This window comes from Thermobia domestica, chromosome 11 (genome assembly GCF_964235325.1).
Source record: "Thermobia domestica chromosome 11, izTheDome1.hap1.1, whole genome shotgun sequence".
NCBI classification, from domain to species: Eukaryota; Metazoa; Arthropoda; class Insecta; order Zygentoma; family Lepismatidae; genus Thermobia; species Thermobia domestica.
The window spans coordinates 254,770,425-254,793,946 of NC_137464.1; the positions used below are offsets into that span (position 1 = coordinate 254,770,425).

General features: G+C 36.7%; 1 protein-coding gene across 6 annotated transcripts in view; it reads right to left on the reverse strand.

Moving 5' to 3' along the window:
- nudE (Nuclear distribution protein nudE) overlaps positions 1-23,522 on the reverse strand; it is a 55,369-nt gene that overhangs the window by 23,234 nt on the left and 8,613 nt on the right. For 5 of the 6 annotated variants that reach the window (XR_014127540.1, XM_081732081.1, XM_081732082.1 and 2 more), the window contains exons 3-7: positions 21,709-21,862; positions 19,124-19,272; positions 15,003-15,139; positions 9,378-9,518; positions 5,743-5,837 (exon numbers count right to left, since the gene is read on the reverse strand). Coding sequence is in view for 5 of the 6 variants with exons in the window: in XM_081732081.1 (XP_081588207.1) it covers positions 5,743-5,837; positions 9,378-9,518; positions 15,003-15,139; positions 19,124-19,272; positions 21,709-21,862 (676 nt within the window). In the remaining variant the exon portion in view is untranslated. Of the gene's footprint in view, positions 1-3,192; positions 3,286-5,742; positions 5,838-9,377; positions 9,519-15,002; positions 15,140-19,123; positions 19,273-21,708; positions 21,863-23,522 lie in introns of those variants that run through there. The other variant, XM_081732085.1, reaches the window with a different exon arrangement.

Below are 23,522 nucleotides of genomic sequence, written 5' to 3' on the forward strand. Positions count from 1 at the left end.
ATGTATCGACCAGTTGATCATGGACACCACCACACCATATATTGAGTCCAAATTGATGTCGATTATGAGTGACAAACGTACCATAGGGATGTGCATTATATTGACGATACCATCCTTTCCGAGCATGGCCTCATCAGTGAACAGTACTGATGCTTGAAACAACATGATGTAGTGGTATGTTGAATGAACTACTGACAGGATGCTTCACATGGTTGGAATGGTCAGTCCTTGTATCCTTTGCAGATGGTATGGGAACAAGGCATTTTCATGTAACACGCTACAAAATCATGTAAGTATTTTACGTCTATGCATTTCACGTCTATGCATACGTATAATATGCATTTCACGTCTATGTTCCCTCGTATTCGTACCTGACACACTATCCGCAGTTTCTAACACAGGACGGGGTCCACTAGCATTCACATGGACATGGAGTACGATCCCTGTTTCACACTCGCACCGATAAATTGCTGCAAACATCTTATATGATGGTTTGCGTCTGTTAGGAAATCGCTCCTTATAGAGTTGTGCTGCTTTACGTCCATTGCCATCTGCACAACCGTACATGAATAGCATGCCGGCCTGTTCGCGATTTGAATAACGCACCATATTTTAGTCGAGCACTTTCACTTGTCCTATCCAACACTCGCAGGATAATGATCGCACTCCTGTACCGTAGCGTCTGGAACATAAGCACCATCTGCGTGTGAACCGAGGAACTACGTATTGAGCACTAGAGACGCTCTAGACTTTAATAGACCGCCATTTCTAAGCTTATTGGTTTTAATATCTACTGCTTCGAACTTACCGTTTCCATGCTTTCGGCCCTCGCTAACTCTATAATATTCATAGTACTTTTTTTCTTTCTTTCTTTCTTATCTCGGTATTATGAATCACGTCCCGATGTTTGTTACATTAAGTTACACTCTGTATATGACGTAGTTTTGATATTCTTAGTATGAATATTTACATCTGAAACTTGCATCTTTTTAACCAAAACTTCGTACCTAAAAATTCCTAACTAGTTTTATGTATAGTGAGACCGAATAATTTTTACTATTGTAGTTCAAATCTCTCTTATTTGGTTAAAAATGAGTGAGAATAATTTCTTGCATTTGTGCAACAAGAAGAGCACGAATTTTTTGCAAGCTGCATTTTTTTAAAATTTATTTTACCTGTTTTGTTGGAATAGCTAAAAAAAGCTTATACACTACCATTCTGCACCGAGAGGTTATGCGAATACTTAAAGCATTCATAAATTATAAACCAGTCAGAGGAATAAATAAATGAAACTTGGGAGGTGGATATAAAAGCGTAGTCTTTTTTTTTTTTTTTTTTACCCCACTTGTAAACCTTGTGAATTCCATTATCTCCTATTTGATCTACTCTGTTCCTTCTTTCTTGTTATATGCTGAAGTTTATTGTCCTTTTCCAAAAATCAAACCACCGTAATGTTTTCTCATTGGGAATCAAACCCAGGACCCTGTAGATCAAGGTGCATTCATTAGACACTAGATCAGCTGGTCTTTTCTTGTTACTTCTAAATGGCAATAAACCAATTTTTCTGCTAATCCAAAACTGACTGATTAATGATGCTTCACTCCCACACTTATAGAGGAAGGAGCAAATTACGCACGTACTGTTCGACGAGTTTGGGTCATGCACAGAACACGCAGCAAGTACATGCGTCAGTAACTCAGAAGCTACACAGTGCGATTTTAGTTACACGTGAGTTTGGCAAGTAGCAGTGTACAATCGACGTATTTTGTATGTAAATATGCGTTCATTTAATGTGTTGTATTTTTACGCCCTCCGGTGATTATTTCAACAACCACTGCTACCTTTATAAAAAATCGATAATCTTAATGCACATGGTTTTCTTTATAATCGTGTAGAAGATGAACAGTCACGTCTCCATTCGAGCATTTTCGATTATACAGCAGGATGCAATGAATAATTATCATATCCTTTAAATCTATACAACGAAGTTTTTCAGTAGCTTGCGCTCCTGAATTAGCTAGATTTTCACGTTCTTTAAGTTTGGAACCACTAAAGCACACAACGAAAGAATAGAAGAGTAAGAAAATTAGATTAAATACTATTCTTGTTATAAGGAAATCTATACAATATATTTCTAAGCCTTGGGGCTGCGGTGGCTCAGTGGTTGAGCGTTCTCTTTTGGTGCATGGGATTCCAGCTCGTGCGAACTGGACTTCGTGGTAGACAAACACCGTATGCGTGGGTTTCCTCCTACTTTCTTCATATAATTTCATTCATTTCTCATCACCACCGTCTCCTTTAGTCTAACCGGCATAACTGTGGGACATAAAACTTAAGATTTCATTTCTGAGCCCAGCGGATTATATAAATATGGATTCTAAGCCCATGGATTAAGCGTATTACTTACACTACAACTGATACTACTTGTCTCTTGTAACAGCTCGCTGCGCGCACATGGTGCTTAATGCTGCGTTGTCAGCTTTTGCGTCGGACATTGAAACTACACGATTAGAACAAGCGAATTGTTTCTTGTTCCATATTAACATTTACTAAATGTAGAATGGTAAATGACACAAAAATGAACTAAAAGGGAAGTTTTCAATACACAAGTTGGCATTCGACTAAAACAATGTGCATTTGTTGATATTCAAACTGGCAACGTGCGGAGAGGGTGAAATGTTTACAACTGCGAGAGCGAGAGAAATGACCCACTATAATTGGCTGAACGTGCTGTTGCCATAGAAACAGTCTTTCTTGGCTGATTGTTATGACCACGTGCAGGAAGAAAGAAAGAAAAAAAAAAAAAAAACAAAGGAAAGCAACTGTCACAAGGAACAAGTTGTATGAATGGAATTATAATTTTGATTCTAGGTCATTAATCAACAAATGATAGATTATTTTACTTCAAAGCAAAAGTGAAGTAAGCAACAGGGATTCAAAGTCAGCGAAAAAGGGAATAAGCTTCGAAACTAATGCAAATCCTCCAAGCCATGAAAGAAAATGATATGTTTTACAATTCAGCAGGAAAACTAAGAACCAATCAACATGCAACATACCCTTATTTACCACAGAACAATTTCCCCTTGCCTAAAGTATAGTTTCAAAGGAGATGCATAAGGAGATTTATTTTAAAAAAATACACAAAACACCCAACCTCAGAGTGCAGCAACCGTAGAAATTCAACTACAAAGCCAGCAATGTTTGTGGTCACTGGACTAGGGTAGCTGGCGGCTCATCACAGATACACTTCACTTTTTTACATGTAGAACAGAATAATTTCTGCAACTGCCAATCAAAATAAAACACGTCACACACAATAAGTTTAAAGAAACGAGAAAATATAAATAAAATGAAATTATATATATTCGACAAAAAATTTTCAATATTTATACACCACGTGTATGCACTAATATAAAGGAAAGGAAGAAAAAAGTGATGCGAAAACACTTTCCATGCAAAGTATACCACACACAATCTGTACACTACTCATGCATTGTTTAACACAGTTCTTCCTAATAAATCTACGTACGTTCTACATGTATCTAAAACAAAAATACACATTTAAAGTACACCATTGAAAACCATGCAGATTTACAGCCAATGAAAACAATCACTTTTCTTTAAGAGGAGGATCGAAGCTACTTAGCTGTTTTCCTTACAAAAATTTCAAAATAATGAAAATACAGATATCAGGGTATATAAAATAAATAAAATACAGTAATTACTTAATTCCATTTTAGTTTCTTAATTTGAAAACAGCTGTGAAATTAAGTTATCGAGAGTTCATCAGATATAAAAACTATGCGCCAAAGGAGTACTGCCTACTATATACACACAAAATGTTGTTTCTATGAAAAAAGCTGCATTTTTAATTTAACGTCGCACGGCTTATGCCCTTTGTTAGCCTATGGGAAACGGATGATCAATGAAAGTGAATTATGAAAGAAATAGTGGGAATAAAGTATGAGAAAATCGAGGAATCAAGAGAAAACCTATGGAGACGATGCTGTCCACCACAAGCTTACATGTTCTGGGATTGAACCAAGAATCCCTCACAGCACAGTTGAGCACTCTACCCCTGAGCCACCGTATACCTTCCCCTCTCTCATTTCTAATGCCTTCCATACCATGAGTTTTCCCGATCACTTATTCTTGATAGCCCTTCGAAGTTGGTGTAAAATGTCACAATAACGTTGAGCGTCGATCGGGAGCCATTTCATACACACCATAAAAAAAATGTAAATATCATTGTGCCAATCCGAACACATGTACGTCTTCTTCAGTTTTAGTGTGACAGGATGTCCTTCTTATCCATCTTCGCTGCCAGCTCGTAACAATGGTACTAAGGTTTAATCATCAGCCACAATTTTCTCGGGAAATGTCCATGTGGTTGCAGCTGAAACTTTCCAGACATATCGTCGTTGGGATACCCAATTTACGTTTCGACATCAACACCAGTATCTTATCTAATTTTACGAGACCTACCGATCGCTGTAAGAATCATAAGCGTTCCCTTCTTAGATACTGAGTTAATGAGAAGGCGAAGCGAACGGTAGATCTAATAAAATCATATAGGGTACCGGTATTAACTCAAAATAGCAAATTTTGAGATATGCCCATCCGTACGACTTTCTGTTCAACAGTGAAATGCTGGGATACCCATTAGGGACATACTTTCCAATACTTCTGTTTTCTGTAGAAATGGATTCGACGCTGAGGTTAACAATTCAATACAGTTATACGGCCACTGTCTATTAGCATGTCCACAGCTTAATCTTTTCCTGACATTACAGGTACCTGCGAGATCCATTGTGTACATAACCTGTACCCGTCAGCACATAACCTGTACACTGTACATCGATTCAAACATGAATCTCCCGTAGACCTCTTGCATTTGATTGAAGATTACACTTGCCACAGAATCTTCTCTGCACAGGAATTCATGTATTCGCTCGAACGTATCCGTAACGCATTATTACTACTCTCTACTCCACTCAAGAAACGAGTGTGTCTGACCACATATTATACTGCTTACTACTAACATTAAGCAATTCTGCTCATTCCCCTCTCAGCTGAGCTAGTGACTAGCCGGTAGGCGCACATGATTCCGGAGGATTCAATTTCTAGAGTCTGATCATTAAAATTTGAATGTATTACAATGGTTCGGATTTTACCTTGTACTGTAGGTCCACGTCTCATATAGCCTTGCTGCTGACAAGGGATGCTAAACTTCAACGAACAGCAAACCATGCAATGTTGCCATTCTTGACTAACGAGTCAACTATTTGCAGAATTCTTGTTTCAACGGATCAAACCGTATCTATTAACAATTGCACTATATCCTTTGAAAGAAACTGAGTGTGCGGTGATATAAATTCTTCCTGAACTACACTGCACAATGTTGGTATTTGCCTAGAAAAAAAAAAACAAATAACGTAATGAAACAAAGTAGCAGCACCTGACTTTTGGACACCGACTTACATGACCTGCATCCCCGCTGAGCCATCCCGTTCAATATTAGCACCTATTTTCCTTTCGCTTGCACATTAGGATTCGAAGAAAATAACTGCCCCAAAAAACATTTCATTAATCTGGTTTAGTTTTAAAAGAACTCTATTAATTACAGAGAACTAATTATAAAACTGAAGAAACTCTGGAAAGAGTAGAAACATTTGAAGATGTTACATTTAAACTACGTACAGGCACTCAAAATGTTCCGCATTTTGTCTGGCTTCTACTTACCCCTACTTTTCGTAACAAATCTCCAACTATATTCAGAGCAGATATCCTTGCTGAGGGTGTTAATGGAATTGGTTGACCGTTATTAGTTTGAGTATCTGGAAGTAAATATAAGTCGGATTACAACACTAGACAAGCACAATAGTAACTCTGTATAACATTGATAAACAATAATGATAATAGATAAAAAAAAACATGGCAGTCATTAACAAATATATATATGTAGGTAGATAGATAGATAGGGAGCGGCATCTATTTGAGAACACACAGTATAAGTGGCACAGTATCCTGTGTGTTATCGTAACACATTCCTTTCTGTTGCACGTAGCCATGGCAAACCCTAGGCTAATCCAGGAAATGAAGAGGCATGCAGTCATCGTTTCCTTGGCTGCAGGACACGCCGATTCCAACATCACTGCTTTCCTGAAAGTCGCTCGGTCATTCGGAGAGAACTGGAGGCTGCCAGTGGTGATGTGAAAACAGTTTGTCCCAGGAAACGACATTATCAGCCCTCGGACAGGGCCAGGACGCCCGAATTCATCGCTTCCGTCCAAGTTGTTGTCGAAGCGGACCCAGGGAAGTCCCCGAGGGCACTTCCAAGGGAAAAATAGGTTGACGAGGCCACCATTCAACGTGTGGTGAATAAAGACATTCGTTACAAGTCGTACGTGATGTGGAGAGGCCAGTTCACCTACGCGAGAATAGAGTGACCCGCGTTACGCGCTTCTTGAAGAAGTTGAAACATCCGGAGTAGCCAGAATTGCTCTGGTTCTTCTCGGGTGAGAAAATCTTCGTCCTGGACCAGAAGGCGAACCGCAGAAATAATTAGTGGCAGTGTAAAACACCCGAGGTGGTTCCAACCGTCATGCACACCAAGTTTCCCGTCTCCGTGATGGTTTTGGGGGTCGTAAGCAGTGAGGGCGACGTGATGCCTCCAATTTTTTTAAGGCAAGGTGCCAGAGTCAACGTTGTTGCTTACACCGATGTGTTAAAAAAGTTGTGTAGTCCTGAAGTACTGCTATAGCACATGGCAAATCATATGTTCTTCAGCAGGACCCCGCTCCCGCCCTACGGCCCATTCAACCCAAGAATGGTCGGCCACGGATTTTCACGATCACGTCACCTCAAACATGTTGCCCCTCAGCTCCCCTAATGTCTACCCTTTGGACTTTTACGTCTGGGGTGTGGTTGAGAGGGCTTCCAATAAGCACCCACACATCATCATTGCAGCTCTCAGGGCAGCTATTGTAGATGACATGACAAACATTCCCAGGACCCACCTCATTCATACCTGCCGACGGTTTCGACACCGTTTAGAGGCTGTTATTGCGGCAGATGGCGGTTTCATTGAATGATATCCTGTATTGGGTCTATCTTCACATATACATGAAGTTAAATGTTCTATCTTCAGTCTCTGCTCCTATTTTCCGCGGATGTTATTTTGTTCACAAATAGCTGCCGCACCCTGTACATCTTACGTATTCTTTTGTCTGTAACTTCCCAGCTAACTGATCTATCAGAATCTATTCCCAGTGCTCTACAGAAAATTAGTCTTCTCTCTCCCTCTACAACAAAGCAAACAGAATCGAGACTAGTCGATTCCCGCTGACCTCTTAGTACAAGCCAATACTTAATAGATGATTGTTATGCACTCTATTGTACGTTAACATATATATTACAGAGAGCACAAGAATAAAAGTATTTTACATATTTTATGACAACTTTTATAATGTCTAACTTCATTGGAGAAAATATGAACTTATGTACAATGTACAAACATAATCTTAAACAAAACAAACATAATCTTAATTAGTGTAAAAGCTTAAAATAATAATTTTATTGTTCGTTAATAATACAAATGTGAAAAGGCAGGCGTAAGACTCAAGACTACTGCTAGTTTTTTAAATATTATATATATAAATCCTATTTACAGGCAATTCGTGAAGATGCTATTATTGTATATTACATCTATGATTAAATGCTATTTGTTAATTGTATGTTAAACTTCGATGATATTACTTCTTTAACTTGTGGAGCAATTTTCAAAACATTTTTCTTCATATAAAAATAATTATATATATATATATATATATATATATATATATATGTATATTTTTTTTCCCAAAAATAAGGCGTTCAAAAGATGATGATTCTACTGCAATGAGGTTATATGATCATATTAACAAATTTTTCGACCTTATAACTGTTTACCATGTCCACGAATTGGTGCAAGACAAAATTGTGAGAAGTGAGATGAGTTGCCCAAATCAGACGAGGGAGGGTGTCAAGAAACACCAGAACAATACAGTTAGTAGTACACTAAATATCAGACGCAGTAAATATAAATAATATTCTTATAAGTGATTAATTACCACTGAAGTACAATAACCTAATCTGTGATTAGACATATATCTAACACAATTTAAGTAGGGATGTATCGATATATCGATATTGGCAAATGGACACCGATATATTATCCGAACTCTTTTCAATTTATTAATAGTGGCACTTATATTTCACCGATTTCTTTTAGACTTAAAGTTGATCTAAATTATTACCAATTGTACAATCGATTTCTTTATGCATGTGTAAACCTTTGATTTGCACCACTCATATTTAACTGATATTTTTAGTCCTTCCATGCCAAAACGGTGGTGAAGAAAACCCAAAGGTCCTGTCACGATCATGGGCGCCCGAAGAAAATGTTTAAGGGGGGGGGGGGGCAATTCCATGATTACTATATTACGTCTATTTTCGTGAGCCAGGGGCGTCCCACCCTGCCCTGCCTGTGGACAGGATAGCAGACCTGTAATTTGAATCCCAAACGAGACAAAGGTTTCGATTCAGAAGAAAATGCTATGAAAGAAATTCACAAAACGCTCACTTTGTCATTTTCTCCTGCTTACTGATTGAAAACAATTAGTTCTAAAGTTAATATGTAGTTTTTCGTTTTCGACTTCCCTTAAATAACCATTTTTTTTTTTTTTTTTAATGGTATACACAGCAACACCTGGTTCAGCACGCACAATTTTGTAAGCAATAAAAATTTGCAACGGTAATATCCGTCTGTATATTATATGTATGTAATAGACTAATAAATACAATGTAACTATCGAAGTTCATTATCACTCTAAATATCAATCACTGACTCTTAGAATTAAGTTTACACTATATAAGTATTTGCTGCTTTTTAGTTCATTTTACGTAAGCTGGATTAAACTTAAGAGAAACTATATTTTTTGTGTGGAACCTAATATGAAATTCTGCTTTTTGCCTTTGTATGTCACATTTTGGCCTTACAATGTTGATCATTTCATTGTTCTCAAAATTCATAATAATATATAAGAAATGTGTCCAAAAGCATCGGCCTCTTCAGTATCTGTATCGGTACATCCCTACTTTATTCCAAGATGGCGCTACATAGACGATTCATAGCTTCTCCCGTACATTTCCTTCTTTCATCTTCTTGATAATGGAATCCACTGTATGGCGAAAATTTGTTATATGGTATATTCATCTTGGAATGATGTCTAATGTAAATAGTAACAGTAAAACATATACCTTCAAACGTAAAATCTCGTTTAAATCTTGTTTTCCTGCAATGGTGTGACTGAACTGCGAAAACAGTTTAAACTTACATTTCATAGGAGACCCTGGCGCCGTCTGAGTTTCCATCTCTACCGTCAATTTGTTCGAATCAATTGGACTTCTAACTCGTTCTAAACATTTGTCATTATCCGGGATATCCCGTCCTTTTACATGGAGCTCCTGCTTCAGATCTGGAAAAAGAGTGAAATCGGAAAAAGAGTGAAATCAACAGGTTAAATGCAATAATCATGCAGATGTAAAACGCTTGGCTTAATTACCCATTATCGGTTAATCATAGTTAACGTAATTTCTTAAACTCCGATTAACGTAACTAGAGTAAAATACAAGAATAACTAACTATCCATCTCTGTGTGTGGAATGTGCGTACACACTCCTATCACAATTTCATTTAGAAATAATTAGTTAATGGGCCCAGGCCTTTAACCGTGCAGGGCAAAGCTATTTAGCACCAGCAGAATGCCAAGCGGGGTACAAACTAGACCAAAAAATATTTTTGTTGTAATTTGTGCTTGGTCGTGAGAATTTATAAGGTCATCATTTCTTCTAAATTCTCAACATAATCCTCATCAGATGAGGAATCTTATGTAAGATTCTATTTCTTGTTTGGTCAGAGCTGCACAGTTCGTTTTGGAGTTTTAGCTACCTGTTACACAATGATACTCAATGTCAAGTCACAAGTTCAATGTTTACTGATATAATATTACATCATTTGTCTCAGAATTCATTACGTTACGAAGCAGCAGTGCTAGCCCAAATGTAAAAGAATGCGCACTGCAACAATTTATTTCCATGGAGTACCGAGTGGGGTACATTTTGGTCAACACCACGAGGCCACAGCACTTTCAGGTCATCATTCACGAACCTTGCCACGGAAGAATGATTGACACATTCAAGCTCCTTGCAATGTATCAAGTAGGATTTGGGCGGCGAGCTGGGATCTAGCTTGCCAACTACAGTGAAACCTCCCTTAACGGACACCTTTCAATAACAGACACCTCTATAATACGGACACATTTTTTTGTCCCGGCAAAAATATATGTTCCCTTACGGAACAAACCCCTCCCTTTTACGGACACTCTCAGATACGGACACGGACAGTTCTTTCCCCCCCCCAAACGTTTCAATAACCTCTTCATAACGGACAGAATTCTATGCGAAAGATCTTCACTTCCGTGGCATCTTTCCCGACAATTTCATAGATAACAAGTGAATTAATGGATTATTTTTTACAGGGTGATGACATGTACTTAAGAAAATTACCATACACGCGTTATCTTTTGCAGGATACGAGTATATTAACACATCCCCCAGCAATAATATTATTTAACAGAAATGAATTTTTCCTTCATCCATTTCAGTAATTTAAATACGTACTAAATAGAGTATTTTCATATTGAAGTTTACGTATTTACGCTCATACATAATGTATTTAATGTTCATTCCTGCATACAATTACCATTGTGGATAATTAAATTTCTGTAACTTCTCTGTAACGGACACCTCTCAGTAACGGACAAAAATTCATGTCCCAGTGGTGTCCGTTATTCAGAGGTTTCACTGTATTAAATTCGCTACAAAGCGTCCCAAACTGCCGGTGGTTTCGTCCGAAGCCACCCATATATAAGAATCACCGATCTGAGCGCAAACTGCTTCGACACCTTTGTTGCAGCAAGCATCGAGGTAGTTTTCCCTCGATATTACGCTTGCAATACTTCAAGAAATTCCGGTATTCTGGCACTTGAAGCTTGTTCTAAGGAATGTTTGCAGCTACCATTGAACCAATATATCGATATCAATACACAAATCCACAGTCCACGATAAACACGTCCACAAGACAACGTCTGTTCGTATGAAGAAATTTTTCACAGTACGGCTACTTTTGTGTCAGACAACACGGAGGGATGAAACTGGCAGGGTTACTTTCCTTGAAAGATTGACGAAATGAACTGCCTCAAACAGTGAAATCTTCAATGCCAGACATCTAAAATTAGGTTTGAACATCTGCTCCTCCCCCCTAATAAAGCTTAGATGCAGTGCAGGACAGAGCAAATTTCTCGGAAATTCCAGTAACATTTCTGCAAGTTGTTTTGTATTCCTTACAACATCCACAAGTAGAGAATGGTCAGGAATTACAAGAAACTGCTAATATATTTGATTTTATGTAAAATGCCTGAAAATGTGTAGAACAAAACCTAGGTATAATGACCTTGTTCACGTGATTCATGAAGATTTGAACTTTTTTCGTAACTACATGCAAGGGTAAAAAAATATGTCATTACATATAATCCGGCCTCTAGTCATTACTTACAGAGCTATCATAGAAAATATAAATGGGGCACAATCTGTATCCAGCTTGGACTCCTAGGGTTAATTAAAAAGCTCTAATCTCATTTAGGTTTAACATTTTATTTTAAGTTACCCATCAATCAGCACGTAGTTACACAAATGCAGTATTAATGTTAGAATCTAAATTTAGTCATGGTCCTTGACCTATTTCGAAATAATTAAACAATACAGTTTTAAAGTAGCAATTAAATCGTCACAATAGTTTTGAATCGGTGCACGCTAGTGACATCTGTTAGCGTGATTATTTATTATTAGGAATTAGTATAACGCACAAGTTGCAATTAAATCGTAACAATAGTTTTGAACCGGCAAATTGCTTACACGCTCGTGACATCTGATAGCGTAATTGTTTTTCATTAGCAATTAGCATAATGCACAGATTTTTTTAAAAAATATATAAACAGGATACGTAGCACTTAGTAAAATTGCGTTTATACGGATTTTCCTCAGTTACAATCACTTTTGATTCAGTGATTTTCAACAGAAAAGTCTCTTGTGAGTTCAAAACAATTAATGGGAAAATCTTGCATATTTCCATTAAGTTCTAAAAAATTGAAAACCTGACCTCATTAGAAGTTTATAGAATTCTGTTAACGTTAACACTGGTGATCTTCTCAATAGTCTTCGGTTTCCAGCTTAACCTGGAAACAAAGAAGTGTAACAGAAGTTTAAATCTCTGCAAAGAGCTGATTTATGCAAAAAGGAAACGATGTTCCAGTGTATTAAAATAATTATCTACGCTGACACACACACTTTATAAAAATTAAAAAAAAAAAAAAATCTTCAAGTAATGAAGTAATAGTGTTAAGTAAAACTTTCACATAGTTTGGGCGTACTAAAGATTTGTTACATCTCCAGAAACCTCCGCAGAAAGTTTTCTTCAAAAACAACAAGATATCAAGATTTTTTTTTTTTTTTTTTTTTAATTTTTAGAAACCTTGCTCCAAAAACGCAAGACGTTTTCGTGATATGATTCGTTTAGGATTAGGAATTAGATTTCTGAGCTTTCGGCATCTATGGCCATGTTAGCCCAACACGTATGAGAGATTACGTCCCTCGGCGATTACACTATTCGAGGAAAGGGAAGAAAGCGGCCTGGGACCTGTATGTTAGATACCATCCCAGCATTTGCCTCGTGTGAAGGATGCCTGGCCTCAAAAAGCTTTCGACCGAGTATCCTCACTTGGATTTGAACCCGGAACCGCTCGTACCAAAGATGATGATATATTGCAATCTTCATACAACTGACCGACCTTAAAAATTGTTCAGGAAACCTCTTACAGATTCACTTAAACGGAGTTAATTGCTTATACTTATTACTTTTAAATTACACTTTTTAAAAATGTATCAATCACTTAAGTTTTTTTTACCAATATTCTTAGCAGTTAGCGAAAAAAAAAGTCTGAAAGATTAGAAATACCAATCGACAGATATTGAACAGAATACAATGATATGGGAAACTAAATCCTCATGCGTGTTTTTTGAAAAAGAAAAAAATGTACACAATTCATATACAATAACCACGCCACCTCTTATGATGGAACCACACTAATTAAGCTTTCATTATGACACTAGCAAAAGGACAGTACGTAGCAAGGTGAATGAGATACAGCCAAAAAATTATGTAACTAAAACTTTACTTTCGTTTATCACATCGAGATAATGACACGCTTCTGAATAAATTTTGATGCGTCGTTTTCGAGAAAGCGTAATTTAGGTAGCGTTAAAAAAGCACGTCGCTAGTTGCCTAATGAAGTTATAGCCTTTACTCTGCTAAAATAATGTCACGGACGTTTATCAATATCGCTGTTAAACTTTTGTCCGTAATTGTATTTTTACAGGGTGTCTACTGAAATTCCAAAATGAAATTTCGTGACTTTTTCGTGACCTTTTCTTTATCAGACTACAAAATTTCTTAACATTCTCAAGAGCAAATTTGGATGCGAAATAGGTCGAATTTTCATGCATGCGATAGAAGCATGTTTGCTTGCGATTTGGTAGCGTCTAAAGCCGACGGTAGAAATTTTTGATGGTGTATTTTGACATTTTATAGAACAAAATTTTCCAGTCTGTACTTCTATTTGTACAGATTATATATATGACCCAAAAGCTAAATTTCTTGACTTTCATGACCGTTTCCTGATTTCGTGATTTTCGTGACCGACAGACACCCTGTTTTAGTTCATTATTCTTCAAAGGATATTCACCGAACAGCGCAAGGAAATGGTGGATATTTCAAAACTATAAAATGTGATTAATTAATGAATTCTTTATCTGTAAAACTGTTATGTAATTCAGTCTTTTGAAATCGTTGCCAAGCACTGAAGTCAGCTAACTTTCACAAGTCAACGTGTAAAATCATGTATTGACAAATATGACGACAAAAGTAAATTCATAGGTACACGTCCTTACGATTTCACCACGAATACAGAAAGATCCATAACCTCGACTCGAGTCGAAGATCTAAACCACTTGGTTTTTAAAAAAGTCGTGGTAGTGTCGATGAAGAGTTGAGCTGGTTTTGAGTTTAACGCTTTTTTTAGTAGCGAGGCCATATGAGACGGGACTTACTGATTGTGTGGAATCCGAACCACATGAGCTCCCGCCAGGAATCGGACCCGGATCTCCCACGCTAATCTCTTAGCCACGAAGAAGCCCTAGTGGCGATGAAGACCTATCAAGAGGAACATCTTATCAAGGCTGATTGTTACTAGTAGTTTATTCCATCAACCAACAATACTCTGCATCAATAATCTGAAAGTATGTATATGTTTCATATTTGTCAATGCCTAGTCATGAGTCTGTCCGTGGGAAGTTTCAACAGATTCGACTGAACGAAAAATTACACAAAAACATTCCCCTACAAATCCTATTCTTTCATTTCAATAGGAAAAAGTATTCATGAAATACTGGTGTAGGAAATTACCGATGCCTAGATTTCTTAAAAAAAGTTGGTTGTTGCTATGAATACGATACCTCTCGCGTACGTCCCATTATAAGTATACCATAGATAACACAGCGTAACCGCATGATGGAGGCTTAAACTTCTGAAGAAAGCTTGGCGATTTCAGTTCGTCTTTTATTCAATTGTCTTAATCTGGGGTCGATCCCATCGTAATCGCAATAGTTTATATATGAATTGTATACGAAAAAATACACAGCTTCAAGTGGCAGCTTGTATCTATTGTCATTAGGTTTCTGCTAACAACTGACACTCATACTACTTTCATACTACCACAATATAACACAGCAGCTATGAAAAATTCTTATCATTAAACAGGAGAACTATACAACAGAAATCAACTTACCCCGTGTTTCATCTTTCAATCGTTGCACCATGGCTTTGAGAGTTTCCTTTTCGTCGAGTTCTGATTCGAGGAATGCATTTCGTTCAATCGCGAGATTCAGTCGTGCTTCGAAGTCTTCCAAAGAAACGAGGGTGGCTCTACAAAACAAAATCAACAATATACATAATCTATTTATGGATGCTTCTGAAGTCAAATCATGAATTAAAAAATAATAAGATTAATGAGATTTGAAGAACTTAAAAGAGGATATCTACTTAATTCAGTACTTCAAAAATAAGGAAAAACCGCTGCAATTGATATCTTCGTAGTACAATTCTTAATAACATTCTGAAGTTATTTACCTTCCCCACGAAAGGAAAGTCATCAACGAATTTATACGAACAATTTCAACTCCATTTCTGATCGCCGATTTGTTTAATAGTGCTTAATACAGTTATATAAGAACTTGATATTTTTTTTTGGGTGGCTTAAAGCTCACTTTTAATTTATGTTTCTTAGATATCCTAAATAACCTAAATGAAAAGCGAGGATATAAGGGTAAAGTAATCAATTTTTGTGCCAATGTTTCTTCTATCACTACTAACCTTAGGAGGTCTATAGGTCAACTTATCAAGTGTGATATCATAACCATTTGACTTTCCAATTTGATAAATAAAATGCCTCTTGTTGTAATTCTTCCTGTGAGGAGACCAATTGGTAAGCCCTCAGAAATTAATTAATCCAAATATAGGATTTTATCGTTTTTGAATCTGCTCATTTCTGTGTACTGATACATCACTCGCCGTTGGTTTTCTGTAAATACTGGTAACGAACTTATCATTTATTCTATGAAAGCTTACCCCCCCCAAAAAAAAATTCTTTTTCCTATATTCTATTGTGAATGGTACAGGTACTTCTTATTTTTAATTTTTCTTCCAGTGTCGAAAGTTTTCAACTTATCACTGGTTTGATATACTATTAAAGTGTCGACAGCAAAATATTATTATTTATTAAATTTTACTTCTAATATTTAGGTTTCAAAATGAGTAATAAGTATGTTAGTTAACCAAGGAGATATGGATTTCCCACCACTAGACCATTCTTTTGCTTTTGAACGTTAAACTCTATGCTCCAAGAGGGGTACCAAATATAACCGTAATTACAACATGCACGCACGCTGTAGTTACGGAACGTGCGACTAATTGTTGTTAACATGGAGTTTTGACACCAGTCTATGTAGTGAGATTCGTTCTTGGTTTTGTTTTGTAGGACTAGAAGGTTAAAGAGTACACGTGCTATTTTAGTTTTAAAAAAATTTATGGTACTCTGATGTCGAAGTTATTACGTATTTTTTTCAGCGGGAGACACGAAAAATGTGAAAAAGTAGGATTGGACGGGGAATTGAATTCGTGTCTGATTTACTGTGCATTTACAACCCATTCTAATGCCTGTGAGGGCTAAATGAGATATTATATGAGAATCGGATTGTAATGTACCAAATTTATGAAAATACTTGAAATTGGAGTCAACTGGAAAGTTCGTCGATTCATTCGCAACCTGTACACAGGACAAAGAGACGCGCCTGAATCAAGGAGAAAACAATAGTATGAAGATAGAGAGAGGAATCAGACAAGGATGTAGCATGTCTTCCCACTTATTCAATGTTTACAGTAAATGCTTAATGAAGGAAGTATCAACGAAAGTTGGAGATTTCACGTCATTAACACGATTAAGTTGAGTTTAACGTGCAATCCGAAACACATGGGCTCCCGCTGGGAATCGAACCTGGGTCTCCCACGCCAATTAAGATTAAGTATGCAAATTACACTACTTCCTAGAATTGAAGAAGACTTATAGGTGATGGATACAACAGTTGACACGGAAAACAATAAGCAACTATTACTGCACTGAAGACAGTAAGTCAAGAATTGCCGTAGCCAAATACTATTTTTTTGTTTCGGCAATTATGAGCACACCTTTCGTTCTATAACTATTTTGAAAAATATACAAATTCTACTGCGAGTGACCATTAATGTTCTATTACTAGTTTCAAAATTCTACAATCACCCTGTACAACCGTATTTCTTCCAATCCACTTGACTAAGATAACACAATTAAAATAAGTATCTGAATATGGCTCATTCTAGCTTTGGAAGAGTGTATAACTTAAATAAAAAATAAAATCTGACATTATTACTATGTTACGGTTTCGGCCATACATTATTCCAATACATTATGAAAGTATAATCAAAGGCTACAGCTTTTGTATTTCAGAAAATGGGAGGAGGTCACTTCTATGGACCAAGAAAATTTTTCCTTTCACTTTCAGTTCTAAATTTTTAACTAAGCAAAGACCTCAATCTGTAATAATTAAAACTTTAAAAATGAAAAGAAGAAATGTATTGGTTGTTACTTCCTCTCATTTTCTGAATTATATGAGAGGGGAAGGGGAGTCCAATGCCAAAACGGACTAACTACATTTCTAACGAAACTGAGATAGCGTGACATTTGTGTTGTGAACTGAAAGATTTATCATGCCAGAATTAACCTATTCTTAATTTGTGAACGATTAGGACTACGAATTATATTTCTGAGCTCTCGGCATTTATGGCCATGTTAGCTTGGCATGTGTGGGAGATGACATCCCTCGGCGTTCACGCTATTCGAGGATTGGGGAAGAAAGGAAGCTGGCTGGGACGAGTTACGTATCGGCATTCGCCTGGTGTGAATGAGGAAAAGCCCTCATTCACTCAGCATGGATGGCATGAAAAAGATTTTATACTTTTTCGACCGGTGTACCCACCGGGAATCGAACCCAGGACCGCTTGCACCAAAGACACGAGCGTTAGCGACTACGCTATACAAGACCACTAAATTGTTGTAACGAGTGTATTCTAGCATGATAAAGTTTTCATTTCTCAACACAAATACCACTCTTATCATAATTTCAACAAAAAGGTAGTTAATCCGATTCGGTATGGGACCCCCATATAAGCTGTAACATTCATAGTCTGGCTCAAACCTCTTGACCTTGAAGGCGTGTCTTCCTTTTCACAATATCAAATGCAAGTTGGACGACGTTGTCTAACAGCTTTGTTTCCTGAATTAGGAGAAAGCAATTTCAAAGGTAAGTTCTTATGATATATGTCACTGTAACGTTAATAAATTTGCAAGAACGAATTTGTTTTTAAATATCTTAATTTCTCGCGTTAACGTTTCACGATATGTCTACACGGAAAGAAGCGAAATCCGACAACGTCGCACATGCCCACCACTGGCTTTTGACAGATGTCAAGAGGTTTGAGCCGGACTTTAATTGTACTTTTATAATGTCTGATGAAAGCAATGAAAGTACTGCTGAAAACTGTAACAGACTAGACATTAAATTACCAGTGTTTACTTTAGTCAGACTTTTTATGTTTAAAATAAATATCTACAACATAAAGAAGACCACTTTTTCAAATCATTGTAATACGTGATCAACAAACCAACTTCCGTCGATTTTTTTTTTTTTTTTTTAAATTTACACTCTTTTTCTCAAGTATTTCAAAAAGATACCTCAGCAATAATTTCAAACGCTGAACAGACGTTCTTGCTAGGGTGCGTGGCTGAATTGTTTAGGAGATACGCTGGTTTTCTACTTCTTGATCTCCTACTTAGAAAGTACTCTCATCACAATCTTCCCACTTCAGTACAATAAACGTGTGTTATACTTCAAGGATCACACTTATACTAATATTCATATCTTGATTGGTTGTTTTTGAGTCAGCACGTCTTTCTGCACAATCCGGAAGACAAGAATCTACAGTTTAATGTGGATGCGCTTTCACCGGGAATCGAACTCAAATCTCCCGTGCCTTCTCGTAATTCGCAACTTGTACTCACTGTTCTTGTTCAGTTTCTTAGTCAACAAGAGCAATTTCAATAGTTTTCTACACATATACAACATTACTCGTATTACAATATTAGTTCTTTCTTTTTAATGTCCTAACAACGAAGAAAAAAAAAAAACAATTCAATTAATTATAATCCATACGGTGCACTAGAGAGTTAAAAAATTTATTCTATCAGAGTTCGCTACATCAAAACACGACCCTCTCCATTACCAGTTACTCACAACGAATCACGAATTTCCAACTTACCTCTTCGCTCTTTCTAGATCATCATTGGCTTGTTCTAATTCTCGGATGTATTTATGCCACTCATCCTTCAGTGACCTGTACTGTGATAACTCCTCCTGAAGGTCTTGAATCTGTGAATGCGTTTCCCTTTGCACTTGTTCTAACCTATCCTGTAATTCAACATCACTTTTTAAGTACAATTCTAACTTAAAGTCAAACAGCAACAAATTATAATACTAAGTATACAATTAAGTAATGATGAAGTTTTAAACACTTAGAGGCAGTTTTCAAAAGAGATAAAGAAGGTACGGGATAGAAAAGTGCTGCTACCGAAACGGAAACTAAAAAATGTAGAATCACAGACAACGAAGAAATTAGTTAAGAGAGATTGTCAGAACTGACACACGAAACAAAAGCAACTTATTAGGGATTTAACCCTTCCCGATTATAAGGCATGTGCCGTACAATGGAATTCTAACACTTGGTTCATTAGTGGACTTTAGTGTCCCTTTTCAGTTCTGATGGTATGTGAGACATGGATCTTAATATGTTCATGTAACATGTTCATTCAAGGCATCTCCACCAAGACAACGGGCGTCAAATGCAAGCGTGCTAGCCACTGGACCAGCAGGGAGGCCACAGAATTCTAAGAATAAGTCCATCAATCATGCTATATAAGAACAGTCATAATAAATAAAACTTGTCTGGGTGGTCACGTTGAGGTGTGCCTTTAAAAAGTGTTACACATTAGTTGTTGTAGAACTCGCGTTATCTAGGATCTACAGTACTATCCTCAAGAGAAACATACGTCACTGGTCTGAAAAAGGATCAGGGTAACGAAGTGGTTAAAGCACTGAACAGCACATTGGAGGCCCCGATTCAATTCTAGCAACCGTTCTCGGTCTTTAAAATTCATTATCGAAACTAACATTATTCACAATAAATCTCACAAGTTTCAAACCAACCAAACAGACAGATTCATAAGATATTAATCGTATTTATTATTTTCTACTAGCCACGAAAACAGAAAATCCAACCATGATAAAAGAATGGATGAATTGACTACTGGAAGGAAAGTAAAAGTCTTACGAATAAGACACTGGCAGCCCCAAACTTACAAGGGTTGCGATGATCAGTGCTAGAGCGTTCATTTCTGGAGCGTGGGGTCTTTGGTACAATCCCAGTTCGCACCAAGTAGGTTTTGTGGTGGACGAACGCCGTATGCGTCGGTTTTTCCTAATTTTCTTCATTCCATCATTTCGTTCATCACTATCACTACCGTTTCCTCAGTCTCAGTGCATAATCATGGAACTCAAAAACCTTAACTAGCCTGGGATTTAACCAGAGATCAATCCATAAAGAGCAATACCTCTACGAAAGGTACAAGCTAATGCAGTGCAAAGATTATGAGGATTCAACACATTAAAGGAGCGAGACTGTCACAGAATTAATTTCGGGGCAGTTATCTTTTCGTGAAACGAAATCTTTCATATGACATTCACCAGTGTGACCTGCGAAGTTAAAAATTGTAATCATCATCATCATCTTCAGTGCGAGTAGTAATAACTTATGCTGCTCAACAGACCAGGGTGCGAATTGGCGGGGGGGATGCCAGGGATTTCCCCCCCTGACAAAAATCTTTCCCACCCTGGAGAAGAAAAATTTTATCCCTGGCAGGGATAACTTTTTCCCCCTCTGGAGTATTTTTAAATGGACATAAAGATAAGATAGAAAAAGGGAACAATTCTTACTTTGCGTAGCTAACCTAAATATTACTTGAGTGAAAATTTATGAAAGATCTCACATCTCAACTGTTTTGTACTTGTTAGTATATATATATATATATATATATATATATATATATATATATATATATATATATATATATATATATATATATATATGTGTGTGTGTGTGTGTGTGTGTGTGTGTGTGTGTGTGTGTGTGAGGACTGGGTGCGCATATGGGTGAAATTCATCCCCCCCTGGGAAAATTTTTCAATTCGCACACTGCAACAGACTATATTGTGGAGGGTTTTACAGTATGTACAAGTTTTTTGGTGTACAACTACAACGTTATTTGTGTACAGAAATCAACAAGCTATCCACCAAATGTAGTTTTTAAAATTTTTACATTATGACTACTTTTGGAAATGGACTAATCGAACAGTTAGTGTGGAAGTATTCAGCCGAATATGTAGGCATAGTTTTACTTTTAATTCAGAACTAGAGAAAGAAAAGTACACAAATCGTTGAATAAAAATAATTCCTTGTAAATAGACATCAAGATCCATCAAACGATAAAATTTTTCCTAGGTATCTAGTTTGTTGAGCAGCGTATTCTTTGAACTAAACATGATAGTCTAACATCGATATCGTCTTCAGAAATACGCTTTCGTCGATGTTTGAGATAAAATTATTAATCTTTATTATCTACTATGTGTCTCGTTAATGTAAGCTACTCGAAAAACTCTTGTCAATTGAGTTCAATTAATATCTGTGCTTCAAAGTATTCCTTGACCTTCCACATCTGTGCTAACACTAACTAAAACAATTTTTAATGTAGCACCGATAAAACAAAAGCAATGCAACATATTAAAAACTAACCCTAAGCATTTCATTATCTTGCTGCAGTCTGTTGTTCACAGTCCTCAATTCTCGATTCCTATTTTCAACCTGTTCTAGTTGGGTTTCTAATTCTTGTTCTAATTCTCTGGAGTTCTCTTGAAATTCTTCCAACTCATCCTGTGCTTCTTGTTTCCTAAAAATAAACGTATAAAATTAGCATGGAAAATATTGAATTCAACGACACACACAAACAAATATACCCCCCCTCTAAAAAAAAAAAAAAAAAAAAAAAAAAAAATACATACATAAACATGCATAGCCACTTATAACGTAACCCCATTGTCACTGTATGCAACACTAAAGAGACTGTTTCCATAAACAGACAGAACGCTTTAATTAAAAACTCACTGACTCAACTGCACTTTAATTCCACTGAACTGTTTCATCAACAGTTGACCTCATCAACAGCTGTTTCATCAAATGGGACCCTTCCACTTCTCAGAATTTCATTTTGTTAAACTCTTGTTAATGTAAATCAATTGTAGTTGAACAAATCTTTTGACCTATCTACTACTGCAATACTTTGCACTAGAACTTTTGTTGTTAACGACAGAGGCCAATATAGACAGAAAATCTATGTACATGATGTTTCTCCACCACAGGACCATTTGGCAAAGCTGGGATAGGACTAGGGTGTCCACGTACCAGAGACGAATTCATGACAGGGACTACAGAAAAAAAAATCGCATAAGGATAGGCCGATGAGCGATGAGGTGCACGGCAAACATTTGTATACGGACAGCCATCAATGTTTCTGATGTATGAGCAATCACTCCATCTCGCTGAAGCAACATTTGAGGGAGTTATTGGTCGGATGCGTTTGCAAGAATGGTTCTTATTCAGATGATGTAGTTTTTCAAATGAAGATTTTCATCATCAACTGACAATTCATTTGTTACGAGTAAAAGTAAACCAATCTTATTTCTTTCAAAATGTGATCTTGTACTATGATCTCAAAAACTATCAGGTTTTCTTGTCGGACCCTGTATAAAGTTCGTCAAAGTCAACAGAAATGCAGAAAAGCTCGAATCACCCCCGCAGACACGTAATTACAGCATGTTATGAAAAGACTTGCCATACTTTAAAACTCCTCTTCTTGCGAGTACCTCTATACATAAACGTATAAAACGGTATGTACCGTAGATCAGTTAACATTCTCACATCACTGTCAGGAGGTTACTGGGTTCGAATTTCCCGGTCGGCTATCCTAGCAATATAATTATCCCAAGATTTATTCTCAGTCCCATCAAGCGAATACTGGAATGGAATCCTTAATATGTAGATCCACTGTTAATCTTTCTAGTTCAAAATGGCTTCAGAGCTCTTTAACTTCTTAAAGAGCGAAGGGTAATCATTCTTTCTAAACTATGTACTTTCTAATTTACACTGATCTAGTTCATAAGAATAAGACCTTATGTAGAGACATTCCATGTCATATCAACATACAATTTCGGATCGACTCTTACAGATTGTAGTGATATTTTATATATTGACCGCTATGTCAGTGTGTGGGACAAGCGGAAAGTTCAAGTTGATTCGTGAACCAATTTCGAAATTACAGACTCCCCAAAGTTCTCAAAATTTACCAAAAATTACTTGACATTTGTTCGATTGGAATTTGCGGCTGACCTAAAGAACGTTAAGATGTTGGTTAAAATGTCACTTTAAAAATTACGAAAAGATAAGATATAATTTGAAGTTTTTTTTTTTTTTTTTTTTAATAATACATTTTAAGTTTGATTTTCTCAAGAAGTCATATTCTGAAAATTTAAAAAGAATTTCACATGTTATGA